Genomic DNA, 20,444 nt, shown 5'->3' with positions numbered 1-20,444 from the left:
ATCAAGTATTTTCACATGTGCTGCTGTGGGCTGGATGGAGGAATCTCTGTTTGGGTTGTGGTAATGGATGCTTGTCCTTCATCAGTGTAAGACTGCTATAAATTGTGATTTTTTTGTGCTCTGCACTTCCATCGGCTCTTACCCTTTGAGATGAAAAACACCAAGGTGTCTGACCATAAGTGATTGCTCAGATGCTGAGGGGGGAATGCAGGTCAGAGTGGCAGCTAAAATGTGCATGTTTATTCTCTAGAGCATGAAGAAAGATGGGGATTTCTATCATAGTGTATTTTGTAAAGCATATGAATGGTCTTTGCCCAAAAGGGGCAAAGACTTCCCATCAACACAGTGAACCCTCAAGCTTTGCTGCAGCTCAGGGCTCTTTGCAGAGAGCTGGGCAAGCATCCCCTGCATGCTCCTGCACCATTTCCTGTCACTGAAGGCCTTGGTTCCTCTGAAGGAGAAGTTTGGTGTTCTCAGGCCAGTAAAGATGATGCCCCAGTTGGACCTGCCAACAACCATGCATCATCAAGCTGGATATGAGGTTTGAACTTGGACATCTATAAGATTTTCTCTGTGTCACTGCCTCCCCTTCAACTGGCTGGCAAGGAGAAGCTGTGATGTAGCAGAAATCTTAGAAACCTGATTTCTAGGTAGAGATAATCTTATTCTATCTACTGAGAGCATTTTCAAATTAATTCTTCCTTGAGTTTCCCACTTGCTCATGTAATCTGCTGATGAAGTGACTCATCTCTATGGTGTGTTTGGATTCTGGTCAGTGATGGAGTTTTAAACAGGGATTTTTGAACCGGTTCCATGGTTTAGAGTGGTTGTGGTTTTTATTGCCTTTCTTCCTCCATCCTGCTGAGAAAACTGCTCAGCTCCAAGCTTTGATTATTCAAGTAGAAGAGGGTGACAGGAACACAAACAAGCATCATTTAGTTCTTGGGGACACGTTTTCTTGATGCTTGACCTTTTGGACTTCCCACATCTTCTTGTCCATTTACATGCATTACAGTTTTTCCAATTACCAGTGAATTAAATTTGGAATTGTGGTATTTGGAAATGTCAAGCAGAATCAATAGAAAAGCACTTGGGGCCCAATCTTAGTAGACTCAGCACATTTTAAAGCATATTTGAAATGTCCCTGCTGATAAATCTCAGAGGACCCTGTGTAGATTATGAATTGAGGTGCTGCTGTTGTGGTACCAAAGCTCTCTGTGGCTTGCCAGGTGTGCTGTGCTGTGTTGGACACACATCACTCTCTCCCTGGAGAAGACCTTAAAAATCAGGAGCTCTGCAAAGCATTTCTGCTGGTGGCAGTGTCACAGGATGGTGGGGACAGTGGGATGGAGCAGATGCACGTGACAAAGCTGGGAAAGGCATCACCACATGATTATTGCTGTTCCTTAAACCTCTGCACTCCACCAGGAGATGCTCCCATACCCTCATTCCTCTGCCTGGAAGGAAATTCATTTTCCAGGCTTGCTTTGAAAGCTTTTCAAAACTTTACTGTGTGTGGGAAAAATATTTATGAACATTTGTGATTTCACTTCTCCTCCCATGCTCTTTGCAGACCCCATGCTGGCTCCCAAGGAGAATGGAGAGAACAAATGATTGTGTTCTAAATGTCATTTCAGAACTTGCTGCATATTTTACTTAGTGATTTGTGGAATCTGGTCAAGACTTGCCCTCTATTTGATTTTCAGGAGTGCAGTTGGAAATACCTTAATCTTGCAATTAAGCTCTAATATTTTCTGTTTCAGAGGCTGCAAAGTTTGGCTGCTGAGACACTTTGCTGGTAGCTTGTGTGTGCAGAGTGCTCAGCCCACAAGGGGCCATTTTTCATGCCAAAGAGTAGTCACTGCTGTTACAAGCCAAATAAATTATCTGCTTAATGCTTTTATAAATGCACACCTCAAACTCAAGGAAAAAAAAAAAAATTTAATACCTTTATGCCTGTTTGGAAACTCGTGGTCTGGGGGAGGAAACACAACCTCTCCTTTATGGAATTCCTCAGTGGAGCAAGGCTGTGCAAAGGAAGCCTGGAGGTGTCTTCTAGTGAACAGGGGATGGAGGAGCATCACTCCAGAGATGCTGCCTGGGGTGGCATCCTCAGGGCTGGTCACACATGGACAGGGAGCAGCTCTGGGGGTTTGGATGGGATCTGCAGCTTCTCCTGCACCCCATGCCATGCACAGGCAGCAGCACTGCCCTTTCTGGATCTGTCACTTCGTGCTTGTCAGGCCTGCCTTGAGTTTGATTTCATTCTCTTGGGTGTAGCTGAGGAGGAGTATGTATCTGTGCAAAAAAAAAAGAAAAAAGAAAAATAAATTAGGAATTAGGCCTTTTTTGTGTGTTATTACTAATCTGGTTTGAGCTCTGATGTCCAAATTGCCTCGTTTGTGACCCAAAGTGCATTTAAACATGAACTGCAAAAGCACCACGGCATTAAATGCTTTTGATTGATCTCCCTGATGGTTTTATTAAAGAACTAAAACCTTTTTGGGGGAGACAGATACAGTTAGTGATGTGAAGGGAGAAATGTAATTACATTTTTGGCTTTGTCCTTAACTGAAATGATACAAAACAGGATTTTTCTAATGGATAACTAAAATGATCTCTTCTTTAAATAAAATATAGAAGTGACCCTCTGAGTTCAAGTCAAAAATGATCTGCTTCCAAAAATTGATTAACTGCTGGCAACGTTTCTGTCCTGCTGCACACCAGGCCAGCCAGCAACCTGGCCAAGCCTCCTTGGATCACTCTGCCTGACTAGAGGAATGATTTACTGAACCTTTTCCTGAGTGATCCTCCCCTCTGGGCCAGGAGATTATTCTCATCAGCTCTGTGTGCATGCATGTGTGTGCGGACACTCAATACTTCACTCAGCTGAGTATTGCTGTCATTTCACTCAGCTCCATCCTCCCTCTGCAGGGTCTGCCTGCTTTTGTGGCTTTGTGAGGAGCTGGGATGCTCCATGTCCTTCTGCAGGTCCTTCTCCTTCCCATCCTGTTTGACTTAAAATACCAGGGAAATTATTCAGAAAAATGAAATCATTGAAATGAAACCAATGAAACCATGCTTTTCCTGAGCTGGTATCAATAACTCCTAAAACACACTCCTTACATTTATAAAACAGGTTTTGCAGTCTGTTTGGGGGGGAAAATTCTAATGAAGATCTAATTCTATGGAATAATTTTCTTGTTATCGTTTACTGACATAAAACCCAAGTTAAGAGATATATTTGGGGAGGGGTTGCTACACAGATGTCCGTGGAAGCTGTGAAGTGTGAGTCATGGTGTGAATATAGAAGCCCTGAGTTGTCATCCCTGGTGAGCAGGGAGGATGTATTTCTTAATATTAAAGTTCCTTTTTTAATTTTAAAAGAAAATGTCTTAAAGCCTCCTGTCCTTTCGAGAGTAGTTGTCAATGGCATCATTGCAGGTTTCCATGGCAATATATGCTGAGATAATAGATTAACAGCCATTGATTGACTCGAAAACTTGGAGCTCTTTTACTGTGGGATAAGCCAAATCTATTGACAGAAAACAAAATTCCAAGTAATATCTTCCCTTGGCATTACACCTTTACTTCCTCAGTGCTGCCTGTGCCCAGATTTACCTGATCTGGCTTAAGAACCAAAACATTTTGCAGGAATAAATCCTTTTAATTAACCATCCCTGCATCCAGCTGGTTGGATGGGGCATCTCTGCCATTGAGGTCCCCAAAGGTGGGTGAAGTTTTGGCTGGAGAAAGAGGCTCTGCAGAGTCACAGGGACTTGTTTCTGCTCTGCTGTTTAGTGAAAGAACAGGAGGATAAAAGCAACAAGTCTCCAAATCCTCATGTGCCGTTACGTGCTTAACCACAGATGTCATCACGAGTTTGATGCTTTGCCTAAAAATGTATTTAGCCCCTATTATGTAAGTACAGCAGGAATGAAATCACCCTGCTTGGGGAATAAGTGCTGGAGCAAGGCTTAGAAATCTCACATTCGTTTTGGAGAGATGCAACTGGGTGGTCTCTCTCCAAACTTTCCCTGTTGCAAGCCTCCTTCAGTCTGGCTTGATTCTGAATTTCTAGCAACAACTATTTGAAATTCTTTCATTTGCAGCCCTGCACGTGGTTTCTGGGCAGGTGTCTGGCAGAGGGAGGCAGCAGCCCTCTTTCCCTGCCTCTCCCTCCCCACCAGTGCCTCTGAGATGCTCCACACGTGCTGAGATTGTGGTCCCCCACTGAAGGCTGTGCCAAAATGCAGCTGTGGGTTTGGAGGCAGCTGGTTCAGCATCCCCTGAAGGGAAGGGGTGAGTGGCTCATCCCAGCAGATGCTGCCCTGCAAGGTGAGCTCCCAGCAGCTCCTGATTCCCCAGCTCTGCTCATCCCTGCCATGGTTTGAGGGAGAGCTCTTGAAAGCAAACCCAAACCTCAAACAAAGGGCCCGACTTCCATAATGACACGTGCAAGAATGCATCCACAGTTGCTTAATTGCTGCATGCAATTACCCTCCAAATTAGAGGGCAATTATCCCAATTCAGTGCACAATCTCTGCCGTTTTATATTATAAAATTACATGCACAAATAGCTATATAGGGACATAACAAAGTGTTTGCAAATAACTTCACTTGCATACACTGCTTCATATAGAAAGCCCTGTGGTTTTGACAGTCAGGCAAACAGACTGTCTGGTAAATCACTCAGTGTTTATGCAGACTATTTTGACACATCCCATCTTTTCCTATATACTTTCATTTTAGGTTTTCAAAAGGGGACAGGCAGAGATAAAGAGCTGAGATTTATAGCAGCCTTCAGCCTTGGGGAAGATATTCCCTATGTATCTAATTATGAGTTAGGAGCCTGGCAACTGCTAACACCTAGACCTGGAAGTTGCTACACTGGATCTTGGCTATAATTTAGAAGCTGTTGGATAATGATACAGCCTCAGTGATCTGTCAGCGACTCCAAATTAGGAGAGCAGGGTTTAGTCTCAGATCAGCAGCAAGGTCCCATGTCTCAGCAGGCTGAAGTCCTTCAGTTCACGAGGATCTTTTTTTAATGAGCTCCCTCTGTGCCTTGTAACTCCCAAGTAGAGGCGAGAGGTCTTCCCATGTCGCGTGGTGCTTCGACTGCTCTTCCCATCATTATGTGCCTCAGATGGGTGCTGGGGGTCTTGCTTGGCAGAAACCCAGTGATGCTGCAGTCATTTGGAGCAGCAAACTGACCCAGGGGAATCAGCATAATGACAGCTCCTCAGGACTGAGGTCAAAAAGTTGATTTCCACCCCAAAAGTGGGTGATGGTGGGTACCTCCCTCTGCCTGTGTGATGTATGGGAGTTATTTGGGCTTGGTATTTTGTGTAAAGGTATTTCTGTGCAGCTTTTGTTCAGGGACGAGCCGCGCTGCGTCATCCCCGAAGCGCTGGGTGGATGCAGTGGGATGCCAGAAACCCATCTGCTCCTGCAAAGCCTGATTCTTCCTTAGACTTTGATTTCAAACAGGACTTCAGGCTTGATTGCTTAAATGACTATTTGTGGATGGTGATATTAAAAAGTTGATTGTTTTTGCCTGGCTGCTGGCACGAGGCTCTTTTCCATGGAGAGAGCTGGGGCTGAGAGTGGGATGCAGTGCTGGGGTCGCTGTGCTCCTGCCCCATGTCCATGCTCCTGCCCCATGTCCATGCTCCTGCCCCATTTCCATGCCCCTGCCCCACATACATGCTTCTGCTTTGCAACTTTTTTCCCCCAAATTTTGCATTGTGGCTGGTGGAATAGGCTTAGGCAGGAGAGGAATGGGGACCCAATGAATGAGACCAGGTTCCAACAGCGATCTTCAAACACTTGCTTAGCAAAGGTTTTATATCTCGTTGCACCCAAGTCCCATTGATTTTTTGCCAAAAGTTGAGCAGTTCTCTGGGGTGTTTATTTGCCATCCCACATGAGGAGGATGTTACCAGGCAGTTCCACCAAATGAAGGCACTCAAGAGCTTTCCTATGTACCAAGGCTGCTATGAGAGAGATGAAGAGTAAGGAGGGGGAGAGCAGGATGGTAGGGACACAACCCCTTTAATCTGTCTCAAGCTGTGGTTTATGACTGCACTGAAAGACATTTGTTTCAGGAAAGGCCCTTTTGGCCAAAATGAATGGTGTCACTCCTATCAGATGCTCAGGTTTGGTACAACAGTTCTCTTGAACCAGGTTGTACTGCTAGGAGCCCAGTCAAATCCTTGTTGTGCTGATGCATCAGCTGTGTCCAATGGAGGGAGACAAGGGCTTCCTGCACATATATTTGGGGGAAAATCCTCTGATTCTTCTTGCAGCTTGAAGTGAGAAGCAGGACATGGTTATCCATGCCTTTGTCACTTGGCAGAATCACAGAACAGTTTGGGCTGGCAGGGACCTTTAAAGGGCATCTAGGCCAACTCCCCTGCAGCTGAGACATCTACAACACCAGGTTGCTCAGAGCTCTGTCCAACCTGACCATGAATGTTTCCAGAGATGAAGCATTTACCACCTCCCTGGGCAACCTGTTCCAGTGTTTTATCACCCTCATTGAGAAAAATATTTCATCCTTATATCAAATCTATATTTTTTTTTCATTTAAAACCATTACCTAATGTCCAACTCAGTGTTTTTTACAGACCTATGGTAGCCTTGGGTCTATCCATTGCTCAATGGGGGAAGAGGAGGCAGAAAAATTTACACAGCTGGGGATGGATGAGCAAAGCTCAGATTTCCTTGTCTTAGTCACCACCTTTCTCTCAAAGGGACAAGCCCCTGTTTTGACTCCCCCTCCCTCTGTTGAGCGAGGGTTTTACCGCGGCGAGTGCAGAGCAGGCAGTTAGCCGCAAACTTTGGTCTCTGCATGATCCATTACAGAGCAAGGTGTGAGTGTTTCTTGATGAGCTAAAGCAGCAGGTAAATTAATACCCAGACCTGGAGCCGTGCCCCTTCCTGCTGAGACCATCTTGGGTACAAACAGAAGGGTTTCTTGCAGTCGTGAGCACCCAGCGGGGCGAGGATCCTACCAAATGGCTTTTAAAGAGATCTGAGAGCAGGTAACAAACACACAGGTTTTTAAAGTGTCTCCTTAATGCAAGCATCCTTAGGAGCTGTTATAAAGAAAGCATACATCTATTTAGTCATCTCAAACTTTATGCATGCTTTTATTCAAATCATCTAAACTTTAACAGCGGGGGGAAAACTGGGAAAGGCCTTTTTCCTGGCGCGGCCGCTGTTTGCAGAGTCGGGTTTGCGTGTTTGCAAGCAGCTCTTACTCTTCAGCTGAAACTTGTTCCAGAAAAGACAACTGTCTTGGGGGAAGGGAGCCTGGGCTCAACACAGGATTTAGCAGCCTTGGTTTGCTGGTCCCAGAGCTGATACAGCTCCTGCTTCACATCTTTTCCACATTCCCCTTCCAAAGCACAGTGGAAATATCAAATCTCACCGTGGCTCTGTGCATCGCATTGGCTGTCGTTTGTGGTGGGGAAGACAGAGGCTACACAATATTGCCTGAGGTTGCAGATGATGGTGACTGAGCTAGGATTAGATTTTGGGGCTGCTTTCCAGTGGAATTGTTCATTAAACCTTCCAGCTTGCTGGGAGACGGAGTTGGGGAGGGAGAGGAAATTTCTGTCCTGATCAAAAGCGATATTCAGTTTGGGATGATAAAAATGATATTACAAAGTGTATTTCCAGGAGCAGAGCAGAAGGTGATAAGTGAGGATTAGGTTTTAGGTACCAGCTAGAAGCCATATGATTTATTATAATGAGGGTGGTGAAACTCTAGCCCAGGCTGTCCACAGAAGTGGTGGCTCTAGAAGTATTCAAGGTCAGGTTGGATGGGTCTTTGAGCAACCTGGTCTAGTTGAAGATGTCCCTGCTCATTGCAGGGATATCAGACTAGATGACCTTTAAAAATCCTTTCCAACCCAAACCATTCTATGATTCTATGCAGTTAAGATATTTATTATTTCCTTTATAAGTAAAAAAAATATTGCCCTCCACCCCCACACACAAGAGAAAGCTCTTTTGCTTTCCTGCTGATTTAACCAGTATTTAGCAAAAATGCTTAATCTGCCCTAAAGAAGCACGGTGTAAGTATCAAGAGAACAAATATCAAGGCTTTAACAAGGAGTGTCAATATTGACATTGTTCTGTGTTGAGGGATATTGGTAGGTTGTTTTCATTATTGTAAGCAACTTGTCAGAGGAAAACTCTGATGGAGCTTTGCAAGAGCTGATAAAACCTGCAGGTGCTATTGAAATTGAGCTCTTGTTTGTGTGTGCTTTGAATATAATTTCCAGTTTCAGGAGTCAGCTTTATGACATTCTCATACCCTTATTCCCTTGCAGTCTCTCCCATGATGCAGATCAAGCAGTCTTCCTAAAAAGTGTTATTGAAGGATAGAACACCTCAGCAGCTTGCAAAGAGATCTTCCTAGTGTGATGAGTTTGCTCTGTGCCATGAAAATTGCCCATTGCTGAGTCCAGGTGTTGGGACTGGGAGCAGGTTAGACCCACCACCCCTAGTTTATTCAGAACTGTGGTTTTCTAGCTAGAAATTTAGTTCTAGGCTTCACAGAGGTCTGGCTATTTCAGGAGCACAGCACTTTTGTTTCATCATCCTGTGAGACCTATTTGTGTTTTCTACCCAGCTGTCAACACATTTTATTGAGACACCTACATTTTCCATGATTGCAATCCATCAAAATAATGGCCAGGCCTGACCTTACCTTAGGTTGGGTAATCCCAAGGAGAGATGGCTGCAGGGCATTTCAGGATTTACAGAATCATCATGGTACAGGCCTAGGCTGTCTTTTGTGTTTGTATGCTTAGAAGACGTGTGTTTGTTTCATTCCTCATTTTCTTTTAAACTAATCCTCAAAATGCCACAAAGCAGAGTATTTCGAGATGAAGAGAGGATTTCTAAGGTTTAGGACAGAACAGGTCACCTGCAAATATCAGTGTTCCCTTATTTGACCCTGGTTTTAGCGGATGTGTCTGCAGTTCTATTTCAGTTCTGCCACATGGTGGCTATGGGGGAATTGTTTCCTTGGGGGCAGTAGGAGCTCCACAGTCCTTTGGTACAAGGCTCTAAAGGAGGGAGACCCACAGGCTATGGAGACTCCTTTGTTTGTGGTGGCCAAGCATCCATTTGGGGTGGCCAGTGTTGTTTGGGGAACAGAATTTTCTGCTGCTGAAGGTCTTGCTTGGGTGGAGAGGCACCATGAGCTGTGTCAAATGCGGTTAAAACCATGGCATTTATCATATGGGGTCTTACCCAAGTCAGCCTGAACCAGGATCTAAGTGAGGAATGGCCACTGGTCTGGCCCACCTCTGCAGGATGAATATTCCCTGTTCTCAGTTACATCCATGGAAGAAACTGGGTATTTTTAGGTGGTGTTTCCCAAAGTAGTGGTGCAGATGGAGAGTAACTCCACTGCATGACATCCCAGCAAGCATCAAGTAGCACCCTGGCAGGTTGTCTTTGCTAAACAAGGTTTCTGAGGTTAAACATTCCTGGGCATGCATTGCCTTGTGCATCCCCTGTTTTAGAGTCCTAGGGTTGAAGCATTGTCCAGAGGAGATCTGGGAAGGTCTCAGCTTGGCTCCTGACTTTGCCATGAGCTTAGGCAAACCTGACCTCTCCATCTCCCACCTCACCCTAGAGGAGAAGAATAATCTGCACGCTGTGCTGAAGCTCTCACTGCTGAGCTGCTCAGCTCCAAGGGAATGCATCACCTAAAACAGAGCCATACAATTCCCTATTTCTGACTTTACCTGAATGTTCTTGGGGCTTGATTTTTCAGGGCCAGGCCACGGGGAGGCTGAGACGAGGGAGTGCATCTACTACAATGCCAACTGGGAGCTGGAGAAGACCAACCAGAGCGGCGTGGAGCGCTGCGAGGGGGAGAAGGACAAGCGGCTGCACTGCTACGCCTCCTGGAGAAACAACTCGGGCTCCATCGAGCTGGTGAAGAAAGGCTGCTGGCTGGATGACTTCAACTGCTATGACAGGTAATTGCCCAGCTGGCTTATCCAAATGCAGGTTTAATCAACCCTCTAAGTGTTAAAGCTCGTGATTTTTTGCATAGAGGGAAAGAAGGCAAGTCCAAGTTAATTGGCAAAAGCAGCTCTCGGAATTGTCACTTATCTGTTTTGACTTTCTAAATAGAAGCTGCAGAAATCACTTTTTTCAGGGGTTTTGTGTTGTGTTTTGTTTTGTTTGTTTTTTCCCCTAGCAAAGCTTTGATAATTCTGGCATTCTTTGAAAAACCTGTCCTGTACCATCAAATGAAGAGCAATATGTTCTTCCAGGAGCATTTGGTGATAGAAGTGAAAACTTGGAATCATTTGGAGCTGTCTAGAAAAGAACAGATATCTGGGGGTGGTTAGGGGTTGAGATATTCTGACGTCTGTGATGTTGCAAAAAGTTCCACTGTTCTTTGGCTGAGTGAAGAGGAGGGCCAGGAGAAAGAGTGGGGAGCAAAAGCAATGTGAGTTTGTGTGTCACTGCTTGTAGCAAGCTGAAAAGGAGTGAGGTTTTGTAGTGTGAAGGCTCCAGCCTCATTAAATAGCTGGGAAAATTAACTAGTCTTTTCTCACTTCCCTTGATGTACTTCTACAAAGGGGAAAAGAATTACAGCTAAAGAAAACAGCCCTATGAAGTTTTGTGGTTGAAAAGGACAATGTTGAGTAGCTCTGAGCTCAGGGTTTTTGTTAAAAAATCCCCAAACCAATGACCAAACAACCAAGCCAAGCCCAGCCCTTTCAATAAGGATTAGCAACATAAAATTCAAGGATTTCCCTTGATATAACACTGATGTGGGTCGATCTCACCTTTGTGCAATTCTCAGTTGTGCATCTTTGTAGTGTCTCATTCTGAAAGTTTTAGGAAGATCAGCTGCTAAGCTGGGGTTAAGCTGGAGCTAGATTTGTGCCATGGCTGCAGTGTTTTCTCCCTTTGGTGCTGTACACTTCCCCTGCTTTTGTGCCTGCTGTCTTGGCTTATCTCGGCTGTAAGTTGTTCCTCATCTTTGTTCTATTATTAGCTCCAGAGTTACTTTCCTACCACACCTATTCCCTTGCCAATTGAGTAGCCAGGCTCTATATATAGTTAAATTTTTATTCTTTCCCAATAAATCAATCCTCCTTGGCCCATTAGTCATCTTAATGCCGATTCTTCTGAGAATAGAAGGTCACTGGAGTTTCCTACTTGCAAGCAGAAGTGTTTACTGTAAACAGATTTCTCTTTTCAGTGCCTGCTCTCATATCCAGTGACACTTGTATTGTCACTGAGTGTCTCTGCAGGGATGTAGTGTTTCTTAAACTCTGTCATAATGTGTTGCTCTGTTACAATGGTAAAAAGTTTCCAGGGCTCCTCACCAGCCTTTTGCAGCCCTGGAATTGAGCATCCAGTATTCCATTGCCTGACTTTTCAAAACCACAAGCTCCAGGGCAAAGCTAAAAGCCCTTCTGAGAATTAAAAAACAGTACAAATATCAAAAGCAACTTTTGGAATAAAGGTTAGCTTTAATTACATAAAGGAACAAACCCTCTTTAAATGCAGTCCTTTTCATTTTTTCTCTTCCCTTGAGTGCCCTTGGCAGACTTCCATGCAGGCAGTTTTGCATCCCAAGGTGGCAGAAATGGCTAAGAAGATGATTTTTCGATCAGTTGTGCTGTGCTGGTGCCCTTTGTGTCTCTGGCACCTTTGAATGCTGAGTTTCTGGAAGCATCCTTGGCAGATACACCTGTATTTTGTGTCCCTGGATGCAGGGCACGGTCCTATTCTGGCTGCTGCAGCTGCTTTTGGAGCAGCACATGCTGGGATGTCAGATTCTCCTTTGTCACCAGAATGTGGAAAAATTTTGGAGTGCAAGGGTTGGGACGTTGAGGGTGACAGCTCCTTACTCTGTTCTTTATCTAGAGGAAACAAGAACGTGGCACATGTACATTTAAGGTTATAGGAAAAAAATAGTGTTTAAAAATCGACTTGTGCGCTCTCCTTTATTTACACAGCCCTGCTGGAGAGGTCATGCTCACATTCCCCTGCAGAGCACGTGAACCTCTCTGAAACGTGCCCTCCCTGCCACAGAAAAATGTGTCATTCTCTCCCTCTGCCTCAGCTGTAATATTTGCTAAGTGTAACATGTCATACATACCTGGATGGCTTCACTCAGAGTCAGGGATAATGAACTGCAGATGTGGAGCAGGCTGTTTTCACTCATTAGCTTGATTTTTTTAACCAACAGATTTAGCAAAGGATGTGTTTTCTATTGAAGGCTCCAACACTGATGCTGTTAAATCCAAAGGGCTTGTTATCTGATTTCACAAAAAAGCATCTGGAAACGCTGTTTAACTTGTTGAAACATCTTTGTTCATTTGAATAAGTCAAATGGCTGCTTTTTTGCTTTGAAGCTGAAAAAAATGAGAGCCTGAAAAACAAACCAAGTGCTTCCCAGCTGAGACCTTGGAGGAGACAGTTTGGCTATAGCCATTTTTTTCCCCCACAAAGGGAGAAAAGCACTGAAAACTATCCAGGGCTAGGATTGAAGGGAGCCCTTTCCATTCTTCTCGTGGCAGTATGTCAGTGATAACACAGAAAGGGAGGCTTGGCATGGGTTCAGAAATGAGTAATAATGTCAAACGCTTATGATTGTTTTGCTACTTCCTCCAAGTGGTCGAGGGAAGGAAGTTATGCATATAATTTAGCTGGGCTTCAGGAAATAGTTTGATACAGTTCTCTGTGGAGAGCAGCTCTGCAAGCATAATAACTAAAACCAGAGCATAGCACAGCAAAAGGTAGCAGGGAAGGGAAGCAGCATTGAAGAAACAGAAAGAAATGACAGGTAAAGTACTGCAAAAATCACTGCACATCTCTTTTGGCATTGATCTGTGGGGAGAGGGAGGATGTGGAGAAGTGGAGTTGGTTTGATCCATGGAAGTCCCCTAAGGCCTTGCACAATGTGGAAGGAAATCTCAGTGCTGGGAAGGCTGTAGAAGTACCTGGATAAGAGGCAAAGGCAGAAAATGAGAGCTGCAACCTGATTTTCTTAAAGGTTTTTATGCAGAAATAAGCTTTTTATGAAGGAGACAGCACTTGAAAATTAAACTTAAAAACTATAGAAATGAAATGAGAATCATAGGAGCCTCAAATGGTTTGGGTTGGAAGAGACTTGTAAAGATCATCTAATTCTAGCCCCCTGCCATGGGAAGGGATACATTCCACAGGACTGAGGATGATCCAAGTCCCATCCAGCCTAACCTTGTAAGACTTCCAGGGATGAGGCATCCACAGCTTCCTCTGGACAACCTGTTCCAGTGCCTCACTACCCTCACAGTAAAGAATTTATACCTAATATCCAACCTAAACCTGAGGATTTAAGGTTGGATATTAGGTACAATATCCAGCCCTAATGGCTTTGAACTGAAAGAGAGACCCTCTTTCAGTTTAAAGCCAGTACCTTGAGCTGTCACTGCATGCCCTCAGACCTGCAGCTCTCTCCTGCTGCAGCAGGGCTGTGGCTGCAGCTTCTGGTGCCCTTTGAGTGTGCTGGGCTGGTGATGCTCAAGGCTGTGGGAGCAGCCTTAGCTCAGCCCTCATCATGTGTGCTTTATGGCACAATCTTTAATTGCATCATTAAATACTTCTCTGCTCTGGCAGCGTTCATATGGGCTGTGGGAGAGTCACTGCTCAGGGACTGAGGCGTCTCTCTGTCGTTTTTCTCCTTCTTATTCTGTTAGCAGCAGCGGCTGTTATTTATTACTCACCATCTAATGCCCTCAGTACATATGGAAGCATTTGTTTCCTTTGCAGTCTTTTCAAGGGTCTTTGCTATCCACTGGGGTGTTTGAGTGCCAAGTTGTTCTCCATAAGTGGAGACTGCTGATCTGTGCAGTGCAGCTGCAGGAAAAGGTGTGTGGAGAGGACAATCTGGGGCAGGTTGGCTCCCAAAGGCAGGAGTTGGCTGACAATGTTTTTCTCTCCCCTTCATTCCATGTCTGTCCCTCCCTGGTGCAGGCAGGAGTGTGTAGCCACAGAAGAAAACCCTCAGGTGTTTTTCTGCTGCTGCGAGGGCAATTATTGCAATGAGAAATTTACCCACTTGCCTGAAGTCACCGGCCCAGAAGGTGAGTGACTGGGAGCATGGAGAGTTGGGGGCTCTTCTTCTTGACTATTTTCCAAGGACTTTAATAGAAACATTGAATGTCCTGAGTTTGGACGAACTCACAAGGATCATCGAGTCCAACTCCTGGCCCTGCATAGGAAACCCCCAAGATCCACACCCTGTGCCTGGGAGTGTTGTCCAAAAGCTCCTTGAGCTCTGAGCTTGGTGCTGTCACCACTTCCATGGGGACCCTGTTCCAGTGCCCAACCACCCTGTGGGTGTGAAGAACTTTCTCCTAATATTTGTCCTAAACCTCCCCTGATTCATCTTCATAATCAACACTGAGTTGTTGGGTGTTTTGGTTATGAAGTCAGAAATCCTTTTGCTACAGTTCTTTAAGAATTGCTTGTTTCACTCTATGGCTAAGGCTGTACCAACACTTTGGATACCATCAGTAAGGTTAGATTTCCTTTATGGTGGACAGCTCACTGTGGGATGTTACAAAACAAAATCCAACACAAGGGGAAGAGGGCAGAGTGATTTACAAAGCATGGATTGAGCCTCAAACTCTTTAAAGGTGTTTAACACCTTCCTCATTAAATTCACAGGTCATGAGTTTCCAGATACCTTGAGCATCTGGGATTTTTGCATTTGATTCTGTTTTGTGGGTCTGGGGATTGAAAGGGAAAGGGTGTGTGTCAGTTTTCAGAGTCTGTGGATATGCATCAAGGAAGAAAAGTAATAGCAGGACCTTCTTCAGAGGCTAATAGGAAAACAACAATTCTTTTAGATGTATAATATTTAAAGTATCATTCAATAAAAACTATTGAAACAGGTGAATCTTTTCCTTAGGTTGGTTTGAGCTATCTACATTTACTGAGATGTTCCAATAGACCTTTATCAGATTTTCCTGGGCTGTCCTGATAAGTTTTTAATTGTTTACATGGGTTATATTATCTCCTGTTATTAACGTACCCGTAGCAACCTAGTAGCAAATATTCTTTCTCTCACAGCTTTTTGTTTAATTTGGCAAGTCTTGCTATTTTTTCCTTCCCTGTCTCCAACATAGCAACATGGCTCCATTTAGTATTCCCATTGTTTGTGTCTCAACTGCACTGATGTAATTTGGAACAAGAACTACTGTGGGAATAGTGCATTTGATTGTGGCTCCAGCAGCATTTTACTAAAAACTGACAACTTGTCAATCACTGTGAAAGGTAAAGCAATGCTGCAAGGGATTTCGTGCTGTCTTAATACATTTAGAAGGGTTAAGAAGAGGAAATGTTCTGCTTTTACGTATCCCAACAAGAAATACCTAGCTTAAATAAAGGTCAGATGGAGGCTCAGCTTGCAAAGTGTGGTTTAGGTCATTGTAACTCCATTAGTAACATTACTTCTATGGAGAAGAGAAAACCATGGAGCCTTGTGAATGCTGTTGCTTTGCATACAAGAACTGTGAACACAGAGTTGAATGATGGCATGTTTATGTCTTTTTGTTTTGTTTGCCCTCAGCAATGTGCTTTTGCCCATTGGTCAGCCAAAAACCAACATTTGGGTAACCTTAGCCAATGCATCAGGCTTAGATACCATTTTTTTAACCATTCAAGTCCTGAACATTTTCAACTTCTTTGGTCAGTTTGCCAGTAGACACTTGGCCAATACTGAAAACCATTCCTCCACATCTTTCACCATTCATTATAAATCCCTCTGAGGGATGGGGTGTTTGGACCAAATTCCTTCCTGAAGCATCCTTTGAACCCCAAGACCTTGAAATTCTTCATTCTGTAAAAATGGATTTTTGCATCAAATTTGGCATTTTTGGGCTTGAACAAAACAAAGACAAAACTCCAGATGTCACTCCCTATCACCTTGTGTATAAAGATGTGGATTCTTGGTGTATTTTTACCTTAGTTATGTTTTCAGCACCTAGTCATACCCCTTTACAATTACCATGGGGCATATTTTTCATCTGTGGAGACAGAGCTTGGCCAGCCATCCCATCCAACACCAAAGGTGGTCCATGTAGCATTGGAAGCCTTACTTTGCTGACCCCCAGTGTAAATATGACTAAAGACCGTAAACACAGAGGAAAAAAGTTTGTCCATCAGTATGAATCAGACTGTAAAGATGATTTAGAATCTTGTGGCCACCATCATGGGAGTGGATGATATCAGCTGTGGATTGGAGGGACACATTGTGTTTGGTCGCCTCTGGATGTGCAGCTGACAGTGCTGCTGCATTCCTGAAGCTCCTTTTCCCTCTCTTACCCTGTTTTTCTCCCACAGTCATCTACGAGCCGCCGCCTCCGACGCCGTCGCTGCTGAACATCCTGGTGTACTCGCTGCTGCCCATCGCCGTGCTGTCCATGGCCATCCTGCTGGCCTTCTGGATGTACCGGCACCGCAAGCCTCCCTACGGCCACGTGGACATCATTGAGGTCAGGCACTCGCTCCCCTTGTCTTGGGCCTTGCAAAACTCTTCTAAGGTGGCCTAACTTTTCTTCTTCTTGGAGTCTCTGCTGGTCCGAGTGACCCCGAGATGCGTTAGAAAGTCTCTTTTCCCAACCTGGAAGTCGAAGGAGCCAGAACTCTTCGGTTCTTTTTCTCAAGGTTGTTTATTGTTTCTTATCTATAAAATTCTTTCTCCGACCAGCTGAGGTCTGTCTGGCAGGTCAGGTTGAGGCACACTGGTGTTATCTTTTTATACTAAAAACTATGTGTACATTATTTACAATAACTTCCCAATACCTATCACCTATGTTACACAGTGAGTTTCTACTCTGTAGATGGATAGAATATAAGTAAATAAAAGTAGTATAGAAAGTAATCTTACCCCCCAAAGAGTTGCAGCTGGGTTTATTATTAAAGATTAGGAGCAGGCCTGATGTTAACAGGCCACACCTGTAGCCTATAAGAAGAGTGTTATAAAAGAGTGGATGGGTTGGCTGAGGGGGAACTGGAGTTGGTTGGCTGCTGTGAGGACAAGGAAGAGTCAGTGCCTGGAGGAGCTGCCTACAAGAAACATCAAGGAGGTACAAGACTCCAGTAATATGGAACCCTTGCAATGTAATGACAACACTACTCTAAACCAATCTAAAAATGCCAACATCACCCAGAAGACAGAGGCCAAGAAGAAGAAGGAAAAAGGACAAGGCACGCCCAAATTCCTCCATCTTGGGACCCCAAGCCCCCATTCTAAAAACCTCAAAAATCTGTTTTTCACCCTGTGATAAATTCACTATCATTCTACTTAAACTTTCTTGACTTGTAATTCTTCATATAAGGTTGGTAATTGTTTTTTCCAAGGGCTAAATCAAAGGCACAGGGGTCCTGGGCTCTGTGCCAAGGTCTCTGAGCCCTCCAGGCAGGGGCTGGAGCTATCCAGAGCAGCCAGAGGAATTTCCTGGGTTCCAGCACTTCTCTGCTTTTTGAAGCTGGTAGCACAGTTGGCCTCCATGGAAGTGTCAGACTGATGAGTTTAGGTGGGGTTACCACCATGTCTGAGATAGCTGAGGGAGGGAATTAGACAGCCCTGCTTGGTGGCTGCTCTTCCTCCCAAACTCCCAAACCCATTGCCTGACTTCAGCCAACTTTGTAGAGCCTCAGAGATCTAAGAGATGATAAAGTTCCTGCCAGCTCTATGAGAGGAGGGAAGGTCCTTTCCCTGATGCTCAGGTTTTATGAACCCTCAGAGAACAGGTGCAGGAGGCTTTGGGGTGGCCTTCCAGTACCTGAAGGGAGCCCAAAGGGGGACTTTTTAAAAGAGCATGTGGTGACAGGACAAGTGGGAATGGGTTTAGATTGAAAGAGAACCGGTTTAGATTAGGTATTAGGAAAAAATTCTTCCCTGTGAAGGTGGTGAGGCCCTGGCACAGGGTGTCCAGAGAAGCTGTGGCTGCCCCATCCCTGGCAGTGTTCAAGGCTGGATTGGATGGGGCTCTGAGCAACCTGGCCTAGTGGAAGCTGTCCCTGCCCATAGCAGGAGGGTTGGAACTGGGTGATATTTAAGGCTCCCTTCCAACCCAATCCATTCTATAATACTGTGAACCTTTCACATCTGAAAGCAGGTGGGACAGAGCTCCAACCCCACAGGGTCACACTGTTCTCCTGGACAAATGCAGAGTTTAAACAGATGTGATCTGTGTGATGCTGACAGAACTGTTCACTGCTCATGGCTGGGATGGCATGGAACATGTTAATGTAGGGAAGAGCACTGGGAGGTTTTAGATGGGTCACAAAGATCTAAAGGTTCCCACTTTTGGCAGGAGGTAGCCTTGAGGACATCAGTGCTTTACATCCAAAATAACTTTTGCTTTGAAAACACAGGAGAATTCAGGTTTCCCCCAGAGTATGTCAGGCTGTAGTGTCACAAAATGACACTTGGAGTTGTAGATTGTTTTATGTGTTCTACACCAAAACCCTACTCAAGCAAGACAGGGAATTTCAGGCTGTTCTTGCTGCAAACAGTGCACCTAAATAATTTCTATTAAATAAATGTTATTTCTTCACACTTCTTTCCTCATGTGCAGTATCTCGATTCCTCCCCTCCCTTTATTTTACAGCCCAGCTTCAGCTGGTGACCGTGTTTTTTTCTCTTGTGCAGGATCCTGGCCCACCACCCCCTTCTCCCCTGGTTGGCCTAAAGCCCCTGCAGCTCTTGGAGATCAAGGCAAGGGGACGCTTTGGCTGCGTGTGGAAGGCTCAGCTGATGAACGACTATGTAGCAGTGAAAATCTTCCCCATTCAGGTAATAGGGACACTGCATCAGGTTCCTACTTGCCAGGGGCTTCCCCACCAGTGCTGAGATGCCCTAAGTGCCTGTAGAGATTATGGTTTTTGAGACCATAACAAAGATGCATTTGGGCTCTTCTGCTGGGGGAAAAAGTTCAAGGACCCTTCCTTCCTACACTTCTCCCTGTGTTATCTCATTGCCAAATGCTTCCTGTAGTAGTGCTTGTTGCAAGAAGGGCAAAAACAAGCACATTCTGAAATCTACAGGCTATGTTAACTTCCCTGCAAATGCCTGTGTTGTTCAAGGGTGCTGCTGCAGTGCCCAGAGTGCACACAAAGGGCCAGAGCCCTGGCTTTGTGTCCTGCCTGGGTGGGTTGTAAATCTGGATCCAAACCTAGTGAGCATTTACAGCCTCCAAAGGCAGAGCCCTGGTGCTGTGAGAGCTGATTGTGCTGCAGTGTTTCTGTCAGCTCCTGTCTTCTGCTCTAGGAAACCTTTGAACGCTCCTGACTTGATTCTCTAGGAACTGCAGATGAAAAGAGTTAAGCAATCAAATGTCAAGTGAAACAAAAATTACAGAAAACATCTTTGTGCTCCTCTGCTGTCTCCTTCATTACTTTTTCACCTCATGTTTGTTGTCAAAAGAGATCTGCACATCTTCTGTCCAAGCCAGCTGTGACCTACTAGTAAATATTCAATAGAGCCTAGATTAGATTTTGCAATTGCAGCAATTACACTGCAAGGCTGATCCTGGGTGCTGTTTACTCAGGCTTTCTTCTTGCAAGTATCCTTACGAAATCTTGAAAAATATTATTTCTCAGTAAGGTTGAGTTTGGCTTCCTCTCCACTCCCCACACATGTCCTCTAGGAACAGCTGAGGATAATTTTGGAGAGGGGAGACTGAGGACAGCAACTTGTCTTTCTTCTTTAGGGGAAACAGCCTTTTTTTGCAGGGATGCATCACATCCTAACACAGGAGCATGATTTTTAGAGTAGTGTGAGCAGCTCTGACTGCACTGAAGGAGCTGTTTGCTTTAAAGGGAAGCGTGATCTTTGATGGTGCCTTTCTCCCCGCTTCAGGATAAGCAATCTTGGCAGAGTGAGAGGGAGATTTTCAACACTCCTGGCATGAAGCATGAAAACCTTTTGCAATTTATCGCAGCAGAGAAAAGGGGGACAAACCTGGAGACAGAGCTCTGGCTGATCACAGCTTTCCACGACAAGGTAATGTATAATTGCATATACATTTTGGGAAGGCAGAGAGGGAGGTACAGCAGGATTATAATCTCTCTAATTCCCCCAGTGTGTTCCTGGTGGGCCATGATTCTGTGATAGCAAAGTGCTCCTGCTCCCCTGATTCAAATGCCCTTCCTTTAGTTTTCTGAGCTTTCCTACACAAATAAAGGATTAATAAAAGTGGAATTTAGGAAGGGAGAGAGGCACAAAAGGCCACAGCTCACATCTGTAGTGGTCACCATCTCTTGATGTGCATAGATGAGCTTCATGGGAGATTTCACAGATCCAGCTTGCCCCTTGCAGATGGGCTCCATGTTTGCTTTTGAGGCTTGGGGCACATCTCCCCCTTCATGGATTGCTTTAGTTATAAACC

At 44.8% G+C, this 20,444-nt stretch overlaps 1 protein-coding gene across 1 annotated transcript in view; it reads left to right on the top strand.

Moving 5' to 3' along the window:
• The window catches only part of ACVR2B (activin A receptor type 2B), a 103,502-nt gene that overhangs the window by 71,107 nt on the left and 11,951 nt on the right, over nt 1-20,444 (top strand). Inside the window, exons 2-6 of the mRNA XM_059477450.1 lie at nt 9,803-10,010; nt 14,017-14,126; nt 16,390-16,541; nt 18,707-18,850; nt 19,916-20,059. Of these exons, the coding sequence (XP_059333433.1) occupies nt 9,803-10,010; nt 14,017-14,126; nt 16,390-16,541; nt 18,707-18,850; nt 19,916-20,059 (758 nt within the window). The remainder of the gene's footprint in view (nt 1-9,802; nt 10,011-14,016; nt 14,127-16,389; nt 16,542-18,706; nt 18,851-19,915; nt 20,060-20,444) is intronic.

The sequence above is a fragment of the Ammospiza nelsoni genome, chromosome 1 (genome assembly GCF_027579445.1).
Source record: "Ammospiza nelsoni isolate bAmmNel1 chromosome 1, bAmmNel1.pri, whole genome shotgun sequence".
NCBI classification, from domain to species: domain Eukaryota; kingdom Metazoa; phylum Chordata; class Aves; order Passeriformes; family Passerellidae; genus Ammospiza; species Ammospiza nelsoni.
Note: the sequence above shows the minus strand (reverse complement) of the source record. Positions and strands in the feature narration are given on the sequence as shown.